The sequence below is a fragment of the Lithobates pipiens genome, unplaced genomic scaffold (genome assembly GCF_037356315.1).
Source record: "Lithobates pipiens isolate NorthernLeopardFrog02 unplaced genomic scaffold, aLitPip1_a1.2 Scaffold_18, whole genome shotgun sequence".
Taxonomy (NCBI): Eukaryota; Metazoa; Chordata; class Amphibia; order Anura; family Ranidae; genus Lithobates; species Lithobates pipiens.
This window is the reverse complement of record NW_027507758.1, coordinates 644,267,146-644,293,862: the sequence shown is the minus strand read 5'-3', so window position 1 is coordinate 644,293,862 and position 26,717 is coordinate 644,267,146. Positions and strand designations below refer to the sequence as shown.

General features: G+C 49.0%; 2 protein-coding genes and 1 pseudogene across 4 annotated transcripts in view; 1 reads left to right on the top strand and 2 right to left on the bottom strand.

The window, feature by feature from the left end:
* LOC143989797 (uncharacterized) overlaps positions 1-26,717 on the top strand; it is a 765,658-nt gene that overhangs the window by 229,019 nt on the left and 509,922 nt on the right. The gene's annotated exons all lie outside the window — the stretch shown is intronic.
* The window catches only part of LOC143986910 (uncharacterized), a 165,590-nt gene that overhangs the window by 67,699 nt on the left and 71,174 nt on the right, over positions 1-26,717 (bottom strand). Inside the window, exon 4 of the mRNA XM_077485319.1 lies at positions 5,042-6,860. Within this exon, the coding sequence (XP_077341445.1) occupies positions 5,042-6,860 (1,819 nt within the window). The remainder of the gene's footprint in view (positions 1-5,041; positions 6,861-26,717) is intronic.
* Positions 1-26,717, bottom strand: part of LOC143989785 (uncharacterized) — a 60,756-nt pseudogene that overhangs the window by 31,916 nt on the left and 2,123 nt on the right. The gene's annotated exons all lie outside the window — the stretch shown is intronic.

Below are 26,717 nucleotides of genomic sequence, written 5' to 3'. Positions count from 1 at the left end.
TATTACATTGTATATCCTGTATGTTGTGATCATTCAGGTGATTATCTAATAGTTTCTTGAAACTATGGATGTGCCCCGCTGAGACCACTGCCTGTGGAAGGGAATTCCACATCCTTCCCACTCTTACAGTAAAGAACACTCTAAGTAGTTTAAGATTATACCTCTTTTCTTCTAGTTTTAATGGGGGTGACATGTCTTGTTAAACTCCCTTTTCCTTATTGTGGGGTCACCAGTCCGGAATTTATATATTGTGGGGTCACCAGTCCGGTATTTATATATTGTGGGGTCACCAGTCCGGTATTTATATATTGTGGGGTCACCAGTCCGGTATTTATATAATGAAATCATATCCCCTCTCAGGTGTCTCTTCTCCAGAAAGAATAAGTTCAGAGCTCACAACCTTTCCTCATAACTAATATCCTCCAGACCCTTTATTAGCTTTGTTGCCCTTCTTTGTAGTCGCTCCATTTCCAGTACATCCTTCCTGAGGACTGGTGCCCAGAACTGGACAGTATACTCCAGGTGCGGCCGGACCAGAGTCTTGTAGAGGGGAGAATTATCGTTTTATCTCTGGAGTTGATCCCTTTTTAATGCCAATATTCTGTTTGCTTTGTTAGCAGCAGCTTGGCATTGCTGAGCCTATCATTAATTTGTTCAGATCTTTTTGCAAGGTTTCCACATCCTGCGAAGTTATTGTCCTGCTTAGCATCGTCTGCAAATACAGAGCTTGAACTGTTTCCCCCATCCTCCAGGTCATTTATGTACAAATTAAATAGGATTGGTCCCAGCACAGAACCCTGGGGGACCCCACTACCCACCCCCGACCATTCCGAGTACTCCCCATTTATCACCACCCTCTGAACTCGCCCTTGTAGCCAGTTTTCAATCCATGTACTCACCCTATGGTCCATGCCAACCAACCTTACTTTGTACAGTAAACGTTTATAGGGATCTGTGTCAAATGCTTTTTCAAAATCCAGATACACCACGTCTACGGGCCTTCCTTTATCCAGATACACCATGTCCACGGGCCTTCCTTTATCTAGATACACCACGTCTACGGGCCTTCCTTTATCTAGATACACCACGTCTACGGACCTTCCTTTATCTAGACACACCACATCTACGGGCCTTCCTTTATCTAGATACACCACGTCTACGGACCTTCCTTTATCCAGATACAACACGTCTACGGGCCTTCCTTTATCTAGATACACCACGTCTACGGACCTTCCTTTATCTAAATACACCACTTCTACTGGCCTTCCTTTATCTAGACACACCACGTCTACGGGCCTTCCTTTATCTAGATACACCACATCTACGGGCCATCCTTTATCTAGATACACCACGTCTACGGGCCTTCCTTTATCTAGATACACCACGTCTACGGGCCTTCCTTTATCTAGATACACCACGTCTACGGGCCTTCCTTTATCTAGATACACCACATCTACGGGCCTTCCTTTATCTAGATACACCACGTCTATGGGCCTTCCTTTATCTAGATACACCACGTCTACGGACCTTCCTTTATCTAAATACACCACTTCTACTGGCCTTCCTTTATCTAGATACACCACATCTACGGGCCATGCTTTATCTAGATACACCACGTCTATGGGCCTTCCTTTATCTAGATACACCACGTCTACGGGCCATCCTTTATCTAGATACACCACGTCTACGGGCCTTCCCTTTATCTAGATACACCACGTCTACGGGCCTTCCCTTTATCTAGATACACCACGTCTATGGGCCTTCCTTTATCTAGATCAGTGTTTCTCAACTCCAGTCCTCAAGGCGCCCCAACAGGTCATGTTTTCAGGATTTCTCTCAGAAGAAACAGCTGTGGTAATTACTAAGGCAGTGGACCTGATCAAATCACCTGAGCAAAAAAAAAGGTGAGCCTGAAAACATGACCCGTTAGGGCGCCTTGAGGACCAGAAATGAGAAACATTGATCTAGATACACCACGTCTATGGGCCGTCCTTTATCTGGATGGCAACTCACCTCCTCATAGAAGGTTAGTAGATTTGGTTTGGCAAGAACGATTCAGGAATTCATGCTGATTACTGCTAATGATACCGTTCTCATTCCTAAAATCTGGTATATAGTCCCCTCATCATCCCCTTCAAGAGCTTGCATACTATTGATGTTAGGCTGCCATAAACCTGGTACTTTCAGGAACAGCATGCGTTTCTCTTTAGAATAAATGTGGTCTCTGGGGCGGATTCAACCGCAAGATCACTTTTATCAGTGGCAGGAGAGGGGGGGGCCCACCCTCCAAGGTGTACCAGCCTCACCTCCGCTGGTTGGGTCCCTGGCTTGATCACCGCCTAAAGCTTCTCGATTCTCCACCGTGCCCGTTCTCTGAGAATACTGCTCCTGTACTTGCTTCAGTTACACACTGAGGTCCCTGGTAATAAGGTGGTCGGTCTCTTTGTGGCGAAAGCTTCCCCTCTACCTCCGACCATGATAAGTTCTCCAGCTGGCAGAACCGTCACTTCTGGTTGGACTGCAAGCCGCGGTCCCAACCCTGCGCTGGTCTCTTATTTCTGGATAGGACCTCAGACAGCCAAGCAGCCAGATGTGCCCAGGATAGGCCCAATCTCCGGCCTACCCAGGTGGCACAGAACCCTGACTCCAACCGAATATATAGGTTCTCCCAGTCAAGCCAAGGGATTCAAGAAAACCCCTGCCCATCGTCTGAGATACCCCATATACCCATAACCTGACCATGGGTTGCCCTTCTCATATCTCGCAACACCAAGTACCCGGCCACCTAGTGGTAGAAGAGAAAAGTGCAGCAAGGCCAAACTTAATAGATCTCTAACAATCAACCAGGATAACTACTCCTGGCAAGTAAATTTGTGAGGAGCTCCCTGACTAAACTCCAGGGTGCTACACAAATAAAACTTACCTGCTAGTGCTAGAAGAGATCAGGCCTGATTCAGCCAACATTGCGGTTATGTGTGCAATGTATCAGAGGTGCCGGTGATCTACTGACACTGCACTTGTTGGGGGGCAGAAGGGCTGATCTGCTAACGCTTTGTTATTAGGGGCACTATACTGAGGGGGGACACTAATATAGTTCTGTTCATGATCAGGATATTGATCCATACAGACACTATACCAGTAATGGCAGTGATCAGGATATTAATCCATACAGACACTACACTAGTAATGGTGGTGATCAGGATATTGATCCATACAGACACTATACCAGTAATGACAGTGATCAGGATATTGATCCATACAGACACTATACTAGTAATAGCGGTGATCAGGATATTAATCCATACAGACACTATACTAGTAATGGTGGTGATCAGGATATTGATCCATACAGACACTATACTAGTAATGGTGGTGATCAGGATATTGATCCATACAGACACTATACTAGTAATGGCAGTGATCAGGATATTGATCCATACAAACACTATACTAGTAATAGCGTTGATCAGGATATTGATCCATACAGACACTATACTAGTAATGGTGGTGATCAGGTTATTGATCCATACAGACACTATACTAGTAATAGCGTTGATCAGGATATTGATCCATACAGACACTATACTAGTAATGGTGGTGATCAGGATATTGACCCATACAGACACTATACTAGTAATGGCGGTGATCAGGATATTGATCCATACAGACACTATACTAGTAATGGTGGTGATCAGGATATTGACCCATACAGACACTATACTAGTAATGGTGGTGATCAGGATATTGATCCATACAGACACTATACTAGTAATGTTGGTGATCAGGATATTGATCCATACAGACACTATACTAGTAATGTTGGTGATCAGGATATTGATCCATACAGACACTATACTAGTAATGGTGGTGATCAGGATAATGATCCATACAGACACTATACTAGTAATGTTGGTGATCAGGATATTGATCCATACAGACACTATACTAGTAATGTTGGTGATCAGGATATTGATCCATACAGACACTATACTAGTAATGTTGGTGATCAGGATATTGATCCATACAGACACTATACTAGCAATGGTGGTGATCAGGATATTGATCCATACAGACACTATACTAGCAATGGTGGTGATCAGGATATTGATCCATACAGACACTATACTAGTAATGTTGGTGATCAGGATATTGATCCATACAGACACTATACTAGTAATGTTGGTGATCAGGATATTGATCCATACAGACACTATACTAGTAATAGCGGTGATCAGGATATTGATCCATACAGACACTATACTAGTAATGGTGGTGATCAGGATCCTATAGCGTGAGTGTGATAGTGTGCGGACAATCTAATGCTAGCTGACCCTGGCACTATCTGATGTAACAAGTGACCCTAATACAGCGATTGGTGAAAAATACTGTACACTGACGCTGTACTAATGGCACTGGTTGAGTGACAGGGGGGATCAAAGGGTGAATGAGGGCAATCAATGGGGTTAAATGTGCCAATCTAAGGTGTGTGGGTGTAAAGTGTGGTGATTATACTCACAGTGTGGTGTTCTCTTCTCTTCCTGAACAGAAAAGGACTCGGGAAGAGAAGAAATCACAAGATAGCTCCCCGTGTTTACAAAATAAAACACAGGAGTGATTTGTCATTGGCTGCAGGTGATCAGCAGGGTTAGGGGCAACATCATTGGCTGGGACCTGCTGACAAACTTGTCCTGCAGCCAATGACAGTGGAGGTTTCTGGGTGTGCGCGTGCATGGGTGCGGACCCGGAAGAAAGCCATGACATAAAAGTACATGACCAGACCTGTATGAGCCGCCCATCCATTGTATTTTTACAACACTTCATCCATGTCTTTGGTGATCTCTGATCTCCTTATCAACTGTTTCTTCCATGATGAAGATCAGCCATGGAGTATATCTGAGGTGTATATCAGGGTGTGCTTCTTCCCCACATGAGAGCTGTGATGTCCAGCAACATTCATATACAAGACATTTCCCACACTCAAGGCACTAATACACCTCGAGTGTTGTGTGGGGTCCCTGATGTACAGGAAGACAGGACTTCAATGAGGAACAATTCCCTCACTCAGGACAGGAATACGGCTTCTCCCTGTGTGAGATCTCTGATGTTTGGAAAGACTGGACTTCACTGAAAAACATTTCCCACACTCAGGACAGGAATACGGCTTCTCCCCTGTGTGAGATCTCTGATGTCTGGAAAGATGAGACTTCACTGAAAAACATTTCCCACACTCAGGACAGGAATACGGCTTCTCCCCTGTGTGAGATCTCTGATGTGTGGAAAGATTGGACTTCTCTGAAAAACATTTCCCACACTCAGGACAGGAATATGGCTTCTCCCCCGTGTGAGATCTCTGATGTGTGGAAAGATTGGACTTCTCTGAAAAACATTTCCCACACTCAGGACAGGAATACGGCTTCTCCCCCGTGTGAGATCTCTGATGTGTGGAAAGACTGGACTTCTCTGAAAAACATTTCCCGCACTCAGGACAGGAATACGGCTTCTCCCCCGTGTGAGATCTCTGATGTCTGGAAAGACTGGACTTCACTGAAAAACATTTCCCACACTCAGGACAGGAATACGGCTTCTCCCCTGTGTGAGATCTCTGATGTCTGGAAAGATGAGACTTCACTGAAAAACATTTCCCACACTCAGGACAGGAATACGGCTTCTCCCCTGTGTGAGATCTCTGATGTGTGGAAAGATTGGACTTCTCTGAAAAACATTTCCCACACTCAGGACAGGAATATGGCTTCTCCCCCGTGTGAGATCTCTGATGTGTGGAAAGATTGGACTTCTCTGAAAAACATTTCCCACACTCAGGACAGGAATACGGCTTCTCCCCCGTGTGAGATCTCTGATGTGTGGAAAGACTGGACTTCTCTGAAAAACATTTCCCGCACTCAGGACAGGAATACGGCTTCTCCCCCGTGTGAGATCTCTGATGTGTGTAAAGATTAGACTTGTCTGAAAAACATTTCCCGCACTCAGGACAGGAATACGGCTTCTCCCCAGTGTGAGATCTCTGATGTGTGGAAAGACTGGACTTCTCTGAAAAACATTTCCCGCACTCAGGACAGGAATACAGCTTCTCCCCCGTGTGAGATCTCTGATGTGTGTAAAGATTAGACTTCTCTGAAAAACATTTCCCGCACTCAGGACAGGAATACGGCTTCTCCCCTGTGTGAGATCTCTGATGTCTGTAAAGATTGGACTTCTCTGAAAAACATTTCCCGCACTCAGGACAGGAATACGGCTTCTCCCCCGTGTGAGATCTCTGATGTGTGGAAAGATTGGACTTCTTTGAAAAACATTTCCCGCACTCAGGACAGGAATACGGCTCCTCCCCCGTGTGAGATCTCTGATGTGTGGAAAGCTGAGACTTCACTGAAAAACATTTCCCGCACTCAGGACAGGAATACGGCTTCTCCCCCGTGTGAGATCTCTGATGTGTGGAAAGATTGGACTGCACTGAAAAACATTTCCCGCACTCAGGACAGGAATATGGCTTCTCCCCCGTGTGAGATCTCTGATGTGTGGAAAGATTGGACTGCACTGAAAAACATTTCCCGCACTCAGGACAGGAATACGGCTTCTCCCCCGTGTGAGATCTCTGATGTGTGGAAAGATTGGACTGCACTGAAAAACATTTCCCGCACTCAGGACAGGAATACGGCTTCTCCTCCGTGTGAGATCTCTGATGTGTGGAAAGATTGGACTTATCTGAAAAACATTTCCCGCACTCGGGACAGGAATACGGCTTCTCCCCCGTGTGAGATCTCTGATGTGTGGAAAGATGGGACTTCTCTGAAAAACATTTCCCGCACTCAGGACAGGAATACGGCTTCTCCCCCTTGTGAGATCTCTGATGTCTGGAAAGATTGGACTTCACTGAAAAACATTTCCCACACTCAGGACAGGAAAAGCTCTTCTCTGTTGGAAGGACGGCCCCATCCCGCACAGTCTGAGGTTCCTCAGGATAAGAGGAATACGATGGTCCATCTACACTGTGTGGTGCCGGATGGACATTTGAGGTAGTCGGGTTTTCTCCTGGACTATACTGTGTGATGTCCTCATCTTCTACTTTACAGTCTGGAGACAAAGTGAGACAATCCTCTGAGGTTTTCCTCATCTCCCGTCCATCTACTAAAATAGAAATACAAAGATTATTACTAGACATGAGCTGATTGGTTCCCCTAAACCAGGACTCCACCCACATAAGGTAGCTTTGTCTCTGAGGATCTTACAATTCCCCCTCAAGGTAACTAGTAAATGGGTCCTCTGATCTCCTACCAGATCATTTCTTTATTCATGGACCTTAGTCAGAGAGTGAGGAAACAACGAGAACTGTCTTTTATAGGAGTGACAGTGATGAGGGGATTATAGGACGAGTGTCCCCTCCCCCTCTATCACTCATTGCCATCTTCCCAACACAAGAAGTCCTGACCTTCCTTATTTAGTCCATGATTTAGTCATGAATAACAGCGGGGCTGAGCCCCACCAGAGGTCAGAGAGTGAGGATGGGGGGAGAACAACCAAGATGAAGACTGGACTGATCCTGAAGACCCCCATCATTGGGTTATTGACTCCTCCCTCATTATCACTTTCTGTTTAAGGTTCCAAAGTCTGAGGATGTTATCACATTATTATCACCATGTAAAAGTCTGTCCTCCAATCACATCATCCGATATAAAATGTCCAGCTGGTAGGAAATGGGTGTAACAAAAGAGAATACATATTATGTGTATATATAGCAGTGGGGGGAGGGGAGAGAGCAGAAGTCAGGACTATGTAATGTACAACATATTGTATAAGATACAACAGATAGGACTATATAGTATCAGAATGATGTAATGTACAACATAGAGTATATAGTGCAGGGGTCAGGAGTATGTAATGTAGAATATAAAGTATACAGTGTAAGGGTCAGGACTCATAATATTGGTATTCAGTAATCAGTGGAAGATGAAATGATTACATGAGACAAGTTGCAGAGGTCCCACACCGCTGCCTCCCATCTCCTGAGACTGCACTCAGTGACTTGGGTCTGAGACTATACAGACATATCCCTCCACCCGGCACAGCCAGCAGACAACACAACAAGTAATCCTGGGGGGATTGTTCTGTCAGAGATCTTGTCATACCCGGGTATGGGGCAGAAGACCCAAATCACATACCCCAGGTGCCTAGGTAGAGCAACATTTATGGTTTAAATCAACCTTTTGCTGTCAGTTGAACTCCAGGATTTCCATAAATTGTGTCTGCAGCACAGAGAAGGAAGATTATAACCCAGTCCCCGCCCTACTCTGGACTAATCAGTGAGCAGTAGGGATGAGCCGAACACCCCCCGGTTCGGTTCGCACCAGAACTTTCGAACGGACCAAAAATTTGTGGGAACTTTAGAACCCCATTGAAGTCTATGGGACTCGAACGTTCTAAATAAAAAGTGCTAATTTTAATGGCTAATATGCAAGATAATGTCCTAAAAAGGGTTTGGGGACCTGGCTCCTGCCCCAGGGGACATGGGTCACTGCCTAAAATGTTTTTAAAAATGGCCGTTTTTTCAGGAAGCACTGATTTTAATGACGATTAAAGTGAAAAAAAAAAGTGAAATATTCCTTTAAATATGGTGCCTGGGGGGTGTTTCCCGTGTTTAGAACAGTCCCTGCACAAAATGACATTTAACGGAAAAAAAGTAAATTTAAAACTGCTTGCGTTTTTAATGTTATATCTGGTTGCGGCAATATGGATGAAAATCATTGAGAAAAATGGCATGGGTAGCCCTCCCCGCCCATTACCAGCCCCTTTGGGTCTTGTACGCATATTAAGGGGAACCATGGCGGCCCCCCCCCCCCCCCGACCTCCGGACAGGGCTCTTTTCTCTGAGCCCGATGGTGGAACACCAGGGCCCAGTCCCAAGTGGGTGGCTGCATATAAAGGAACCGATTTAAAAAACATCAGTCAAAAAATCTATTTTTAAGCTTTTTGGAAAACATAGGGAAGGGTTATCACCCCTGTATAATTAGTTTTGCCGTCTGTCTTTTTTTATCTCACTTCCTGTTGTCTCCTTCCGTTTGCAAGTAGGAGATGTTTGTAAATTGGATGTTTGAAAGTAGGGGCCTGCCCTATATGCTCTGCAGAAATGGCGGAACAAGGTGTTGGTGTTGCCACAACATTGTAAGCCCTCAAAGTGACTCTTGGTGGCCGCTGGAGCACCCTGCTGTGAACGATTATATCAAGAATTGTAATTACATACCATTGTTGAACAGTGGTAGAAAAATAGGGCTTTGGTGGTTGTGGTGCTGGTGCTACAACACTGTAAGTCCTCACAGTTACTCTCGGTGGGGGCAGGAATGGGCCCGCTGTGAAATATTATATCAAGAATTGTAATTACATGCCTCTGTTAAACAGGGGCTGCAAAATTGGGCCTTAGGCACTGGTGCCATCACACTGCAACCTCTCCCATATACTCTATTTGTAGTGCAAGAATGAGCCCTGCTGCAAAGCACTGCATCAAAAATTGTCATTAAACGCCCCTGTTAAACAGGGGCAGAAAAATTGGGCTGGTGGCATCACCCAGAACCAAAAATGTTCTTCCAAGATATCAGCGGAGGAGGAAGAGGATAGACAGTCAACATAACAGGACAGTCACTCAGCATCAGCATAGGCAGTCTTGAAGGGATGTGATATTTAAAAAAAAATCAGCTTCAGGTGCTTGGTAGCTGTGGGTGATCCAAGACTGATTCATCTTGATGAAGGCCAGTCGATCAACTGAGTCGGTGGACAGGCGCACCCTGTGATCGGTTACAAAGCCTCCAGCAGCACTGAAGGTGCGTTCCGAAAGAACGCTGGATGCAGGACAGGCAAGTAGCTCAATTGCATACTGTGCAAGCTCTGGCCAGTGATCCATCCTCAAGACCCAGTAAGCCAGATGATTTTCGGTGGGAAAGGTGTCCAAGTCTGACCTTGCCCCTAGGTATTCCTGCACCATGTAAATCAGACGCTGGCGATGGGTGCTGGAACCAATCATACCTTGGGGTTGCGGACTAAAAAATTGTCTGAACGCATCGGTCAGATGGCCACCTTCTCCACCACTCCTTCTGACCGATGCCTTAGCAACACGTTGTCCAGGACCAGGAGTTTGTGACCTCCCAGTCTCTGGGAACGCGTTGCACAGACCTTTCTGCAAGGCCTCCCGGAGATGTCTCATCCTCTGCTCCCTCTGCGATGGCAAGATAAGGCCCGCAACCTTACCCTTGTACCGTGGATCAAGGAGAGTGACCAGCCAGTAATGGTCCCTCTCCTTGATCCGAAGTATACGAGGATCCTTCCGCAGGCTTTGCAGGATCAGGGAGGCCATGCAGCGTAGGTTAGCTGAGGCATTCGGTCCGGAGTCCTCTGGGTCACTAAGGACAACATGATCCGCAGCTTCCTCATCCCAGCCACGTACAAGTCCACGGGTTTCTTGGGACTGTAAATCATCCCTACAAGACTGCTGCTGCTGCTGAGTGCCAGCCTCCACCTCCATGCTGACACAATCATCCTCCTCCTCCTCCTCGTCCTCTTCCTGTGTGATGGGTGAAACAGCAGGAACACTGTCTGGATAAAGGGGGCCTTGAGAGGCAAGGAAGTCCTCCTCTTCCTGCCTCTGTTCTGCCTCAAGTGCCCTGTCCATTATTCCACGCAGCGTATGCTCCAAGAGGTGGACAAGAGGTACAGTGTCACTGATGCATGTACTGTCACTGCTCACCATCCTTGTGGCCTCCTCAAACGGTGACAGGACAGTGCATGCATCCCTGATCATGCCCCAGTGGCGTGGTGAGAAAAAACCGAGCTCCCCTGACCCTGTCCTGGTGCCACAGTCGCACAGGTATTAATTGATGGCCCTCTGCTGCGTGTGCAGCCGCTGCAGCATGACCAATGTTGGGTTCCACCTGGTGGGCATGTCACATATAAGGCGGTTCTTGGGCAGGTTCAACTCCTTTTGGAGCTCAGCCAGCCGAGCACTGGCATTAAATGATCGGCGGAAATGCTAACAGACTTTCCTGGCCTGCTTCAGGACATCCTGTAAGCCCGGGTACCTGCCCAAGAACCGCTGCTCCACCAGGTTAAGGACGTGAGCCACACAGGGCACATGGATCAGTTTTCCCTGTTGGAGGGCGGAGAGGAGGTTGGTGCCATTGTCGCAAACCACCATTCCTGGCTTAAGCTGGCGTGGCGTCAACCACCTCTCGGCCTGCCCCTGCAGAGCTGACAAAACATCTGCCCCAGTGTGGCTCCTTTCCCCCAAACAAACCAGCGCAAGCACGGCATGGCATCGTTTTGCCTGCGTACTTGCGTAGCCCCTGGAATGCCTACGAAGCTCCGCTGGTTCTGAGGACAGAGCACTGGAAGAGGCCATGGAGGAAGAAGAAGAGGAGAGGGTGGAGGAGAGAGGTGTGTCACAACCAATAGTAGCATTTTGGAGGCGTGGTGGCGGAACAACCTCCAACACTACTGCACCTTGTCCTGCATCCTTCCCAGCTGCCAGAAGAGTGACCCAATGGGCCGTGAAAGATAGGTAACGTCCCTGTCCATGCCTGCTGGACCATGAGTCAGTGGTAATATGCACCTTACTGCTGACCGCCCTGTCCAGCGAGGCAAGGACATTGCCTTCCACATGCCGGTAGAGAGCCGGAATCGCCTTCCGTGAGAAAAAGTGGCGTTTGGGGACCTGCCACTGAGGAACCGCACATTGTACAAACTCACGAAAGGGGGCCGAGTCTACCAACGAAAAGGCAGCAGTTGAAGTGCTAGCAATTTAGCCAAGCTAGCATTCAACCGCTGTGGTGCCCAAGCGGCTGATATTTTGGCCACGCGAGATACGCTTGAGATATATGTTGCAAATAGCAGCAGTGCGATCTGATGCACTCTTCTCAAAAAAGGCCCACACCAAAGAACTTTTAGAATAACGTGCAGAGGCAGCGCCCTGCAAAGGCGGAGCTCTGCGGTGTGATTCAGTCATTGTGCTGCCCCTAAGCTGGCCCCCGGAGGGCATCCTGCCTCGTTGGACATGTGCCTCCTCCTCCTCTCTTCTATCAGGAAACCCACGTATAGTCAGTGCCCTCATCATCCCCTCCCTCTTCCTTGCTGGAGCAAACCTGGCAGTATGCTGCAGCTTGTGGAACATGACTGCCAGATTGCTGTCCTTCTTGAGCATCCTCTCTCTGCGCTCACGCTACTGCCTTCCTCTAACTGAGTATCATCATCAGAACCTACAAAACACTGGGCATCCTCCTGGAGCATGTACCCAACACTGTGGGTCTAGGGAAGGAGTCACTGATGATCACATTGAGAGGAGGGAAGACAATGCGTTGGCAGCTGCTTTGTTAGTACCCTGAGCCTGGGTGAGGGAGGATGAGGAGGATGAAGAGGGCTTGGTCATCCACTCTGCCAAGTCTTCGGCATGATGCGGCTCAACGCGTCCAGCTCCCGAAAAAAAGGACAAGCGTGTCCCATGGCCACGTGCTGATGACAATGCACCGCGTCCACGACCAGCACTGTTGTCTCTAGACACAGAGCCTGCTTGCCATCTTTTATCGGCTCGCACCTGTCTGCCTCTCCTTGTTGGCCTTCCAGACATGGTAATGGCCTGAAGAGAGATGGGAAAACCAGCAATTGGGTAGTGTATATTGTGCTGAAGGCACACAACTTCCACTAACTCCTGCAGATGGCTCAATTAGAGAAGAGCTATATAGGTGGATATAGCGGTGTATAGTGCGGTCAGGGCACGTCGACAACAGGCACAATCTCCTACAACTGACTGCAAGCTCTATTACAAAAGAGCAATATAGCTAGCTATATAGCTATATAGGTGGATATAACGGTGTATTCTGCACTCTGGGCACGCAGACAACAGGCACCATCTCCTGCAGATTGCTAACAGCTCAATTAAAGAAGAGCAAGAACACAAAATCGGCCGATAATGAACGGTGTATACTGTGTTGAAGGTACACAGAGAACACCCACTAACTCCTACAGACGCCAACACACTACACAAGGCCACCGCGCTGGCGGCCTTATATAGTGTGGGGCGTGTGCTACACAGCCTGAGCTATGATTGGCCACAGGCATCCTGCGGCCAATCATAGCTCAGGCTGTGTAGTACAGCCTGAGTACTTCGAGTCGCTGTTCGAGTCGAACGTATGTTCGACTCGAACATGAAGCTCAGCCCTACTCTGGACTAGTGATGGACGAACTTTCGACGGGACGTTTCGCGAACGCGGACCGCGGCCGATAGTTCGCGAACCGGAACGTTCGCGGCGGGCCCCATTGACTTCAATGGGAGGCGAACTTCGCAAACCTATAGGTCAAATTTGCAGCCACAAAATAATTATTAGCTGTGCAAACATAGTCCCACCACATGGCCAATGACATAACACATGTATGAGGTGAATCTGGGATCGACAACTACAAGCATTCTTTTTTATATGGGAAATTGTTCTGACAATTCAGGACTGTGGAGAGCATGAAGGCAATGGAGGAGAGGGAAGGTCAGGGACCAGGGTAGGCAAAGAAGAGGGTGCAGGAGATGATCACCAGCAGCGTGACATACAGCAATGACACCTGCACCGTGATAGAGTCATCTGACAGCAGCACCGTGATACAGAGCACTGACATCAGCAGTGTGACATACAGCAATGACACCAGCACCGTGATAGAGAGTACTGACATCAGCACTGTGATATACATCACTGACACCTGCACCGTAAGCAGCCCCAGGAGGAAGTCAGCATAGCACAGGGATGGTGGGAGCCCCTCATAATGAGCATAGCACAGGGATGGTGGGAGCCCCTCATAATGAGCATAGCACAGGGATGGTGGGAGCCCCTCATAATGAGCATAGCACAGGGATGGTGGGAGCCCCTCATAATAAGCAGCCCAAGGCGGATGTCAGCATAGCACAGGGATGGTGTGAGCCCCTCATAATAAGCAGGCCCAGGAGGAAGTCAGCACAGCACAGGGATGGTCTGAGCCCCTCATAATAAGTAGCCCCAGTAGAAATATGACCCACCCCTGTATACCACCCCTGCGGAAGGGCCTGCCTCTTCCTCTGCCTGTCATTTTTTAAATGACCCTGTGACAAAACTCTCAGTCCCTATACCAATGAAGGACTGCTGCAGTATAGGGCAGCGGTCAGCAGTAGTGCACCTCAACCCTATGTATTGTGGACCGATACCAGTCCTTATAGAATAGCAGACTGTACCTCACTCAACCCTATGTACTGTAGCACCCTAGACAGACCAAGTTACCAGTCCTGATAAAGAGCTTTGTGGAACAAGTGAGTTGTGAATGATTAGCAGACTGCAGCAGAAGGGCAGCAGTCAAGTATAATATTCTTTCTATATTTGGAAGAAAGAATATTATACGTGTACAAGCCTATTACCATACCATTGATACCAGTCCTGAAAAGAACCTTTGTGGAACTAATAGTAACAGCTACTGATTAAACTGACCCTCACTGCCTCACACACCGCTTCCTGCCTGTCCCTATATAAACTGACAAAACAGAGGCTACTGGAACAATAACTGGAATAGCACTTTTGTGGACCTGATAGTAACAGCTAATGATGATGACTAAACTGACTGTCCCTACAGCAGACACACCGTCCTGTCCCTTTCTCTAAACTGACAAAAGACACTCAGGCTGCTGCAACAATCAGTAGCACAGCAAACCTGTATACACCTAACACCTATACCAGTCCTGAAAAGAACTTTTGTGTACCAAATAGCTAGCGTTTTATCTCTCCCTACTCCACACAGCAACCTCTCCCTATAGTGACAGAAGAAAGAATGTAAAATGGCCGCCGGATCGGGTGTATTTATAAGTTAGGGGGAATGTCCAAGTGTCCATGTGCTGTCATGTCTCAATTGGCTGTCCTGTACCCCATGATGGATGTGTCATCAGGTCAAAGTTCTTTTACACAGTAAAAACACGGAAGTCCGCCGGCGAACGGCGCCAATAGTCCGCCAAACGGGCGGACCGCGAACAGCCGAAATTCGCCGCGAATGACCGCCGGGCGAACTGTTCGGCCATCCCTACTCTGGACCAATCAGTGAGCAGTATGGGTGGAGGAATGTATTTAGTGTTAATGACCCACCTGTGCTGATCTCTGTAGGAGTGTCCTCCTCTATAAGTGTCCCCGTTATTCCATCCTCCTCCATAGACTGCTGATCATCCCTCACATACCTCTCTTCTTCTTCTGATTTCACCTCAAATTCTATATCCATTGGATCTCCACTCTAAACCAAGAAAATGAGAGAGAATATCATCTGTAAGATAGAAGATTTATTATTGTGACATCACATAAAAATCCATGTTCTAGATGCTCCGTCCCACCAACCTTGTAACAGTGAGGGATGGTGTGACCTTCCTGTGTGGAATCCCGGGAATACAGAGGACGGGGACATCTCTCTGGTGGGTTCCCATTACTGGATCCATCTGTAGGAAACACACACACTGACTGAATACATTGTTTCTATGTGTTTATCAGATGATGGGGGATCTAGGTGGAGCCTCCGTACTGCTCTCTCCTTTACAATAAAGTCTCCTCTTACCCGGTGATGTGAGGGGCGGCTGATTGTCCATCATGACGTCCTTGTAGAGATCCTTGTGTCCTTCTAAATACTCCCACTCCTCCATGGAGAAATAGACAGTGACATCCTGACACCTTATAGGAACCTGACACACACAATGATACAGTCACCATCCAGACACATCCCTTGTCTGTTACTGGATAATGTCCCACAATTCCCAGAATCCTCCTCACCTCTCCTCCATCATCTCTCTGGTGGCTTCTAGAATCTTCTTTGTATTTCTCTATTCTATCAGGGAGGGAGGTGGAGGCAATGTGATGGTCATATGATCTCCAGACTTCACAGGAGGAAAACTCTACATCTGAACACAAATAGTAAAATGTAAATGTTATCCCAGAATCCTCCTCACCTCTCCATTCAGGTCTCCATTTTATTAAAGCCAAACTTCAGAATAAGGTATAATTTACCCCACAGAACCCCCACACTATGCAGGTTAAATGCTTGTTGCAGGCATTCTGACATCATAATATACAATGCAGGACCAACAGTCCCACTTTGCTAGTGAGGATGCCAAGAGTCCGCCCACATCCAAAGAGCATCAGAAAAAAAGCCAGATAGAGGAAAATTGGGAAGAGGAGCTGTGAGATCAGTGTGATGTCATAGGACATATAGACTCTGGATGGAGGGACATTGGGAGGAGGAGGAGCTGTGAGGTCAGTGTGATGTCATAGGACATATAGACTCTGGATGGATGGACATTGGGAGGAGGAGCTGTGAGGTCAGTGTGATGTCATAGGACATATAGACTCTAGATGGAGGGACATTGGGAGGAGGAGGAGCTGTGAGGTCAGTGTGATGTCATAGGACATATAGACTCTGGATGGAGGGACATTGGGAGGAGGAGGAGCTGTGAGGTCAGTGTGATGTCATAGGACATATAGACTCTGGATGGAGGGACATTGGGAGGAGGAGGAGCTGTGAGGTCAGTGTGATGTCATAGGACATATAGACTCTAGATGGAGGGACATTGGGGGGAGGAGCTGTGAGGTCAGTGTGATGTCATAGGATATATAAACTCTAGATGGAGGGACATTGGGAGGAGGAGGAGCTGTGAGGTCAGTGTGATGTCATAGGACATATAGACTCTGGATGGAGGGACATTGGGAGGAGGAGGAGCTGTGAGGTCAGTGTGATGTCATAGGACATATAGACTCTGGATGGATGGACATTGGGAGGAGGAGCTGTGAGGTCAGTGTGATGTCATAGGACATATAGACTCTAGATGGAGGGACATTGGGAGGAGGAGGAGCTGTGAGGTCAGTGTGATGTCATAGGACATATAGACTCTGGATGGAGGGACATTGGGAGGAGGAGGAGCTGTGAGGTCAGTGTGATGTCATAGGACATATAGACTCTGGATGGATGGACATTGGGAGGAGGAGCTGTGAGGTCAGTGTGATGTCATAGGACATATAGACTCTAGATGGAGGGACATTGGGGGGAGGAGCTGTGAGGTCAGGGTGATGTCATAGGATATATAAACTCTGGATGGAGGGACATTGGGAGGAGGAGCTGTGAGGTCAGTGTGATGTCATAGGACATATAGACTCTGGATGGAGGGACATTGGGAGGAGGAGGAGCTATGAGGTCAGTGTGATGTCATAGGACATATAGACTCTGGATGGAGGGACATTTGGATGGGGAGATTTGAGGGGTCCTCTATATGAGGCTCCTGTACAAACCAAATCATTGTTCCTGGGTGTGTCCTTCCTCTCCTAACTTGAAGAGTGAACTTTGACCTTTACCATACAGAAATCTGTCAGGAATCTGTGAAAGTAAGCTCTCATGTGATCAGGTGACGTGCGGAGGAACAGAGTGTAAATAGCAGACAATTTTCTCCAGAGCTCCTAATGGTGGGGATGGATTTTGCTGAGTGCTGGTGCCAAGTTTCCACCCCCCGGGATCACTGGAGGTGAGGAGAAAAGCTGTGTAAGAGGATATGGAGGAGAGATGAGGAGGAGATCCAGGAATCAGGATAAAGGTCAGGACAAGCAACAGACGAGCGCATCCAAGAGATGAAGCCGGGGTCACTACACAGAAAATCAATCCAAGGAAACAACAGGCAGGACGAGGAATAGCAAGAAGGAGCTCAGAGACAAATGAGAATATTGCTCAGCCAATGGGAGATGATCTCAGCATGACTTACATAATGAAGGAGATGAGGGGGAGGGGAGGACGTCACTTATGGTGGGGCTTGACAAGTTTGCTTTGAATCTGGGAGCCAGCTAAAAAAGTTAGGAGACATTTTTTTGGGGCACTGTGGGTTGTCAGCGCCCGGGGCAAGGCAAGTAATTTGTAAGTACTTTGTGAGGTGCACATTGCAGGACATGGGATGCAGAAAATGGGTTTCATGGTGCAGAACACTGAGTGCAATATGCAGGAGCAGGGTGCAGGACATGTTGTGCTGTGTGCAGAATGCAGGACTTGGACTGCAAGACATGAGGTGCAGGGTGCAGAATGCAGATCATGGGTTGCAGTGTGAAGAACACAGGCCATGGGGTGCAGGGGATAGAATAGGAGGTGCGGGGTGCAGAACACAGGACATGGGGTGCAGGGTGTAGAATAGGAGGTGCGGGGTGCAGAACACAGGACATGGGGTGCAGGGTGTAGAATAGGAGGTGCGGGGTGCAGAACACAGGACATGGGGTGCAGGGTGTAGAATAGGAGGGGCGGGGTGCAGAACACAGGACATGGGGTGCAGGGTGTAGAATAGGAGGGGCGGGGTGCAGAACACAGGACATGGGGTGCAGGGTGTAGAATAGGAGGGGCGGGGTGCAGAACACAGGACATGGGGTGCAGGGTGTAGAATAGGAGGTGCGGGGTGCAGAACACAGGACATGGGGTGCAGGGTGTAGAATAGGAGGGGCGGGGTGCAGAACACAGGACATCGGGTGCAGGGTGTAGAATAGGAGGTGCGGGGTGCAGAACACAGGACATGGGGTGCAGGGTGTAGAATAGGAGGTGTGGGGTGTAGAACACAGCACATGGGGTGCAGGGTGTAGAATAGGAGGTGCGGGGTGCAGAACACAGGACATCGGGTGCAGGGTGTAGAATAGGAGGGGCGGGGTGCAGAACACAGGACATCGGGTGCAGGGTGTAGAATAGGAGGTGCGGGGTGCAGAACACAGGACATGGGGTGCAGGGTGTAGAATAGGAGGTGTGGGGTGTAGAACACAGCACATGGGGTGCAGGGTGTAGAATAGGAGGTGCGGGGTGCAGAACACAGGACATGGGGTGCAGGGTGTAGAATAGGAGGGGCGGGGTGCAGAACACAGGACATGGGGTGCAGGGTGTAGAATAGGAGGTGCGGGGTGCAGAACACAGGACATGGGGTGCAGGGTGTAGAATAGGAGGGGCGGGGTGCAGAACACAGGACATCGGGTGCAGGTTGTAGAATAGGAGGTGCGGGGTGCAGAACACAGCTCATGGGGTGCAGGGTGTAGAATAGGAGGTGTGGGGTGCAGAACACAGGACATGGGGTGCAGGGTGTAGAATAGGAGGTGCGGGGTGCAGAACACAGGACATGGGATGCAGGGTGTAGAATAGAAGGTGTGGGGTGCAGAACACAGGACATGGGGTGCAGGGTGTAGAATAGAAGGTGAGGGGTGCAGAACACAGGACATGGGGTGCAGGGTGTAGAATAGGAGGGGCGGGGTGCAGAACACAGGACATGGGGTGCAGGGTGTAGAATAGGAGGTGCGGGGTGTAGAACACAGGACATGGGGTGCAGGGTGTAGAATAGGAGGTGCGGGGTGCAGAACACAGGACATTGGGTGCAGGGTGTAGAATAGGAGGTGCGGGGTGCAGAACACGGGACAAGGGGTGCAGGGTGTAGAATAGGAGGTGCGGGGTGCAGAACACGGGACATGGGGTGCAGGGTGTAGAATAGGAGGTGTGGCGTGCAGAACACAGGACATGGGGTGCAGGGTGTAGAATAGGAGGTGCGGGGTGCAGAACACAGGACATGGGGTGCAGGGTGTAGAATAGGAGGTGTGGGGTGTAGAACACAGGACATGGGGTGCAGGGTGTAGAATAGGAGGGGCGGGGTGCAGAACACAGGACATCGGGTGCAGGGTGTAGAATAGGAGGTGCGGGGTGCAGAACACAGGACATGGGGTGCAGGGTGTAGAATAGGAGGGGCGGGGTGCAGAACACAGGACATCGGGTGCAGGTTGTAGAATAGGAGGTGCGGGGTGCAGAACACAGCTCATGGGGTGCAGGGTGTAGAATAGGAGGTGTGGGGTGCAGAACACAGGACATGGGGTGCAGGGTGTAGAATAGGAGGTGCGGGGTGCAGAACACAGGACATGGGATGCAGGGTGTAGAATAGAAGGTGCGGGGTGCAGAACACAGGACATGGGGTGCAGGGTGTAGAATAGAAGGTGAGGGGTGCAGAACACAGGACATGGGGTGCAGGGTGTAGAATAGGAGGTGTGGGGTGCAGAACACAGGACATGGGGTGCAGGGTGTAGAATAGAAGGTGTGGGGTGCAGAACACAGGACATCGGGTGCAGGGTGTAGAATAGAAGGTGTGGGGTGCAGAACACAGGACATGGGGTGCAGGGTGTAGAATAGGAGGTGCGGGTGCAGAACACAGGACATGGGGTGCAGGGTGTAGAATAGGAGGTGCGGGTGCAGAACACAGGACATGGGGTGCAGGGTGTAGAATAGGAGGTGCGGGGTGCAGAACACAGGACATGGGGTGCAGGGTGTAGAATAGGAGGTGCGGGTGCAGAACACAGGACATGGGGTGCAGGGTGTAGAATAGGAGGTGCGGGGTGCAGAACACAGGACATGGGGTGCAGGGTGTAGAATAGAAGGTGTGGGGTGCAGAACACAGGACATGGGGTGCAGGGTGTAGAATAGAAGGTGTGGGGTGCAGAACACAGGACATGGGGTGCAGGGTGTAGAATAGGAGGTGCGGGTGCAGAACACAGGACATGGGGTGCAGGGTGTAGAATAGGAGGTGCGGGGTGCAGAACACAGGACATGGGGTGCAGGGTGTAGAATAGGAGGTGCGGGGTGCAGAACACAGGACATCGGGTGCAGGGTGTAGAATAGGAGGTGCGGGGTGCAGAACACAGGACATGGGGTGCAGGGTGTAGAATAGGAGGTGCGGGGTGCAGAACACAGGACATCGGGTGCAGGGTGTAGAATAGGAGGTGCGGGTGCAGAACACAGGACATGGGGTGCAGGGTGAGGAATGCAAGACATGGGGTGAAGGGTGCAGGTCACTGCAGGACATGGGGGGCAGGAGAAGGGTGCAGAAGACAGGACATGGAGTGCAGGGAGCAGAACGTGGGGTGAAGGTTGCAGGTGCAGAACACAGGACACAGGAGAGCGGAGGAGCACCCCCCATTGTCAGAATACAATAGTGCAGCGGGGAGGATTCCCCCATCCCCCTCCAATGTGTGGATGGGGGAATCACTTCCGTTTTTTTCCTCTCATCCCGCTGGATAAACGATAAAACTGAACCATGTATGGCCAGATTTGGAAGGAAGATATATTCATCATCAACTGATCCCCCTGAAGGGGTTCATCTACATATTACCTCCTCTGCCGCCAGATCCAGCAACGTCTCCTCTCTACGTCCTTCCAAATGGTAGCAGCTCCTTCCTATCCTGCAGATTGCTCTGTGATGTCACAGGAAACATGTGACCAGGAAGAAGGAAATAAAGGGCGGGAAAGTGAGGTGAATAGGAGGCTGCAAACAGATCACATGTTATTATCCTGAAGAGATCTCCCTCCATCTGTCCATCTTCTTTCATATTATATCCTCTCTGTATACCTCTCTCTCTGTATATCTCCCTGTATATATGTCTGCATACCTCTCTGTATACAGTATATGTCTGTATACCTCTCTGTATACAGTATATGTCTGTATACCTCTCTGTATATATGTCTGTATACCCCTCTCTGTATATATGTCTGTATACCTCTCTGTATATATGTCTGTATACCCCTCTCTGTATATATGTCTTTATACCTCTCTGTATATATGTCTGTATACCCCTCTCTGTATATATGTCTTTATACCTCTCTGCATATATGTCTGTATACCCCTCTCTGTATATATGTCTTTATACCTCTCTGCATATATGTCTGTATACCCCTCTATATATACGTCTGTATACCCCTCTCTGTATATATGTCTTTATACCTCTCTGTATATATGTCTGTATACCCATATATATATATATATATATATATATATATATATATATATATATATATATGTGTGTGTCTGTATACCTCTCTCTGTATATATGTCTGTATACCTATGTCTGTATATATGTCTGTATACCCCTTTCTGTATATATGTCTTTATACCTCTCCACCTCTCTCTCTCTGTATATCTGTCTATATACCCCTCTCTCTGTATATCTCCCTGTATACCTCTCTCTGTATATATGTCTGTATATCTCCCTGTATACCTATGTCTGTATACCTCTATCTGTATATATGTCTGTATACCTCTATCTGTATATATGTCTGTATACCTCTCCACCTCTCGCTGTATATCTGTCTGTATACCCCTCTCTGTATATCTGTCTGTATACCCCTCTCTGTATATCTGTCTGTATACCCCTCTCTGTATATCTGTCTGTATACCCCTCTCTGTATATCTGTCTGTATACCCCTCTCTGTATGTATATGTCTGTATACCTCTCTGTATATCCCCCTGTATACCCTTCTCTCTGTATATCTGTCTGTATTTCCTTCTCTCTGTATATCTCTATCCGTATATATGTCTGTATACCTCTCCACCTCTCTCTGCATATCTCCCTGTATACCCCTCTCTCTGTATATCCCCCTGTATACCCCTCTCTCTGTATATCCCCCTGTATACCCCTCTCTCTGTATATCCCCCTGTATACCCTTCTTTCTGTATATCCCCCTGTATACCCCTCTCTCTGTATATCTCCCTGTATACCCCTCTCTCTGTATATCCCCCTGTATACCCTTCTTTCTGTATATCTGTCTGTATACCTCGCTCTCTGTATATCTGTCTGTATTTCCTTCTCTCTGTATATCTCTATCCGTATTTCCTTCTCTCTGTATATCTCTATCCGTATATATGTCTGTATACCTCTCCACCTCTCTCTGTATATCTCCCTGTATACCCCTCTCTCTGTATATCTCCCTGTATACCCCCTCTCTCTGTATATCTCCCTGTATACCCCTCTCTCTGTATATCTCCCTGTATACCCTTCTCTCTGTATATCCCCCTGTATACCCTTCTCTCTGTATATCTGTCTGTATACCTCGCTCTCTGTATATCTGTCTGTATTTCCTTCTCTCTGTATATCTCTATCTGTATATATGTCTGTATACCTCTCCACCTCTCTCTGTATATTTCCCTGTATACCCCTCTCTCTGTATATCTAACTGTATACCCCTCTCTCTGTATATCTCCCTGTATACCCCCTCTCTCTGTATATCTCCCTGTATACCCCCTCTCTCTGTATATCTCCCTGTATACCCCTCTCTCTGTATATCTCCCTGTATACCCCCTCTCTCTGTATATCTCCCTGTATACCCCCTCTCTCTGTATATCTCCCTGTATACCCCCTCTCTCTGTATATCTCCCTGTATACCCCCTCTCTCTGTATATATGTCTGTATATCTGTCTGTATACCCCCTCTCTCTGTATATCTGTCTGTATACCCCCTCTCTCTGTATATCTGTCTGTATACCCCTCTCTCTGTATATATGTCTGTATACCCCCTCTCTCTGTATATCTGTCTGTATACCCCCTCTCTCTGTATATCTGTCTGTATACTCTCTCCCTCTCCCCCCTCTCCCCCCTCTCCCCCCTCTCCCCCTCTCTCTCTCCTCTCCCCCCTCTCTCTCTCCTCTCCCCCCTCTCTCTCTCCTCTCCCCCCTCTCTCTCTCCTCTCCCCCCTCTCTCTCTCCTCTCCCCCCTCTCTCTCTCCTCCCCCCCCTCTCTCTCTCCTCCCCCCCTCTCTCTCTCCTCCCCCCCCTCTCTCTCTCCTCCCCCCCCCTCTCTCTCTCCTCCCCCCCCTCTCTCTCTCCTCCCCCCCCTCTCTCTCTCCTCCCCCCCCTCTCTCTCTCCTCCCCCCCCTCTCTCTCTCCTCCCCCCCCTCTCTCTCTCCTCCCCCCCCCTCTCTCTCTCCTCCCCCCCCCTCTCTCTCTCCTCCCCCCCCCTCTCTCTCTCCTCTCCTCCCCCCCCCTCTCTCTCTCCTCTCCTCCCCCCCCCTCTCTCTCTCCTCTCCTCCCCCCCCTCTCTCTCTCCTCTCCTCCCCCCCCTCTCTCTCTCCTCTCCTCCCCCCCCCTCTCTCTCTCTCTCTCCTCCCCCCCTCTCTCTCTCTCTCTCTCTCCTCCCCTTCTCTCTCTCTCTCTCTCCTCCCCTTCTCTCTCCTCCCCTTCTCAGCTGTGAGTGACAACCGCTGCCGAGACTGATCAGAACGGCGCGACGTGAGTCACGCGACCACAAAGAGAAGGGGATTATTGCGCCGGATCACTGAGCCGACAGGTGACACTGCACTCGGGTGCTGCTCGCACCTCCCCCCTGCAATGCCCCTGCCTTGGGCTCGAGGTACACTATGGGTCCTTAGGGGAGGCTGTGCACTGTAGGGGGGTTCTTTACTATGGGGGGTCCTGCACTGTAGGAGGGGTCCTGCTCTGTAGGGGAAGATTCGGCACTGTAGGGGGGTCTGTACTGTAGGGGAAGATTCGGCACTGTAGGGGGAGGGGTCTGTACTGTAGGGGGGTCTGCACTGTAAGGGAGGATTCTGTACTGTAGGGGGGTCTACACTGTAGATGGGGGTCTGTATGGTAGGGAGGGGGGTCTGCACTGTAGGGGGTCTGTGTAACATGCAGTGGGTCCAGAGCTGTGAGGGGCTGTGTAATGTAAAGGGGTGCACAGGTGCAGGGTGCTGTGTAATGTAAAGGGGTCCAGAGGTACAAGGGCTGTGTAATGTAAAGGGGTCCAGAGGTTCAGGGTGCTGTGTAATGTAAAGGGATCCATAGGTACAAGGGCTGTGTAATGTAAAGGGGTAAGGAGGTTCAGGGTGCTATGTTATGTAAAGGGGTCCAGAGGTACAAGAGCTGTGTAATGTAAAGGGGTCCAGAGGTGCAGGGTGCTGTGTAATGTAAAGAGGTCCTTAGGTGCAGGGCGCTGTGTAATGTAAAGGGGTTAGGAGGTTCAGGGTGCTATTTTATGTAAAGGGGTCCAGAGGTACAAGAGCTGTGTAATGTAAAGGGGTCCAGAGGTGCAGGGTGCTGTGTAATGTAAAGAGGTCCTTAGGTGCAAGGTGCTGTGTAATGTAAAGGGGTCCAGAGGTGCAGGGCGCTGTGTAATGTAAAGGGGTTAGGAGGTTCAGGGTGCTATGTTATGTAAAGGGGTCCAGAGGTACAAGAGCTGTGTAATGTAAAGGGGTCCAGAGGTGCAGGGTGCTGTGTAATGTAAAGAGGTCCTTAGGTGCAAGGTGCTGTGTAATGTAAAGGGGTCCAGAGGTGCAGGGCGCTGTGTAATGTAAAGGGGTTAGGAGGTTCAGGGTGCTATGTTATGTAAAGGGGTCCAGAGGTACAAGAGCTGTGTAATGTAAAGGGGTCCAGAGGTGCAGGCTGCTGTGTAATGTAAAGGGGTCCAGAGGTGCAGGCTGCTGTGTAATGTAAAGGGGTCCAGAGGTGCAGGCTGCTGTGTAATGTAAAGGGGTCCAGAGGTGCAGGCTGCTGTGTAATGTAAAGGGGTCCAGAGGTGCAAGGTGCTGTGTAATGTAAAGGGGTCCAGAGGTGCAGGGTGCTGTGTAATGTAAAGGGGTCCAGAGGTACAAGGGCTGTGTAATGTAAAGGGGTCCAGAGGTTCAGGGTGCTGTGTAATGTAAAGGGATCCATAGGTACAAGGGCTGTGTAATGTAAAGGGGTAAGGAGGTTCAGGGTGCTATGTTATGTAAAGGGGTCCAGAGGTACAAGAGCTGTGTAATGTAAAGGGGTCCAGAGGTGCAGGGTGCTGTGTAATGTAAAGAGGTCCTTAGGTGCAGGGCGCTGTGTAATGTAAAGGGGTTAGGAGGTTCAGGGTGCTATTTTATGTAAAGGGGTCCAGAGGTACAAGAGCTGTGTAATGTAAAGGGGTCCAGAGGTGCAGGGTGCTGTGTAATGTAAAGAGGTCCTTAGGTGCAAGGTGCTGTGTAATGTAAAGGGGTCCAGAGGTGCAGGGCGCTGTGTAATGTAAAGGGGTTAGGAGGTTCAGGGTGCTATGTTATGTAAAGGGGTCCAGAGGTACAAGAGCTGTGTAATGTAAAGGGGTCCAGAGGTGCAGGGTGCTGTGTAATGTAAAGAGGTCCTTAGGTGCAAGGTGCTGTGTAATGTAAAGGGGTCCAGAGGTGCAGGGCGCTGTGTAATGTAAAGGGGTTAGGAGGTTCAGGGTGCTATGTTATGTAAAGGGGTCCAGAGGTACAAGAGCTGTGTAATGTAAAGGGGTCCAGAGGTGCAGGCTGCTGTGTAATGTAAAGGGGTCCAGAGGTGCAGGCTGCTGTGTAATGTAAAGGGGTCCAGAGGTGCAGGCTGCTGTGTAATGTAAAGGGGTCCAGAGGTGCAGGCTGCTGTGTAATGTAAAGGGGTCCAGAGGTGCAAGGTGCTGTGTAATGTAAAGGGGTCCAGAGGTGCAGGGTGCTGTGTAATGTAAAGAGGTCCTTAGGTGCAAGGTGCTGTGTAATGTAAAGGGGTAAGGAGGTTCAGGGTGCTATGTTATGTAAAGGGGTCCAGAGGTACAAGAGCTGTGTAATGTAAAGGGGTCCAGAGGTGCAGGGTGCTGTGTAATGTAAAGGGGTCCAGAGGTGCAGTTGTGGAGAGGGGGGGGTACACAGTAGTGACAAAAAGATATTGAAGGATGCAGAGATATGCAGTGGGTGTTTTTACATTTTATGGTGGGGGGGGGGGTGCCAGATATAGGATCCGCCCCGGGTGCCAAATGCTCTAGGTACGCCCCTGAGTATACATCATCCATTTATACATTATCTATATGGAGAATACACAATATACAGACTTCTGATCTATGGTATCAGCGGGGGGATGTTATACACAGGGATATATAGAATGATACAAACTCTCCTCTCTAT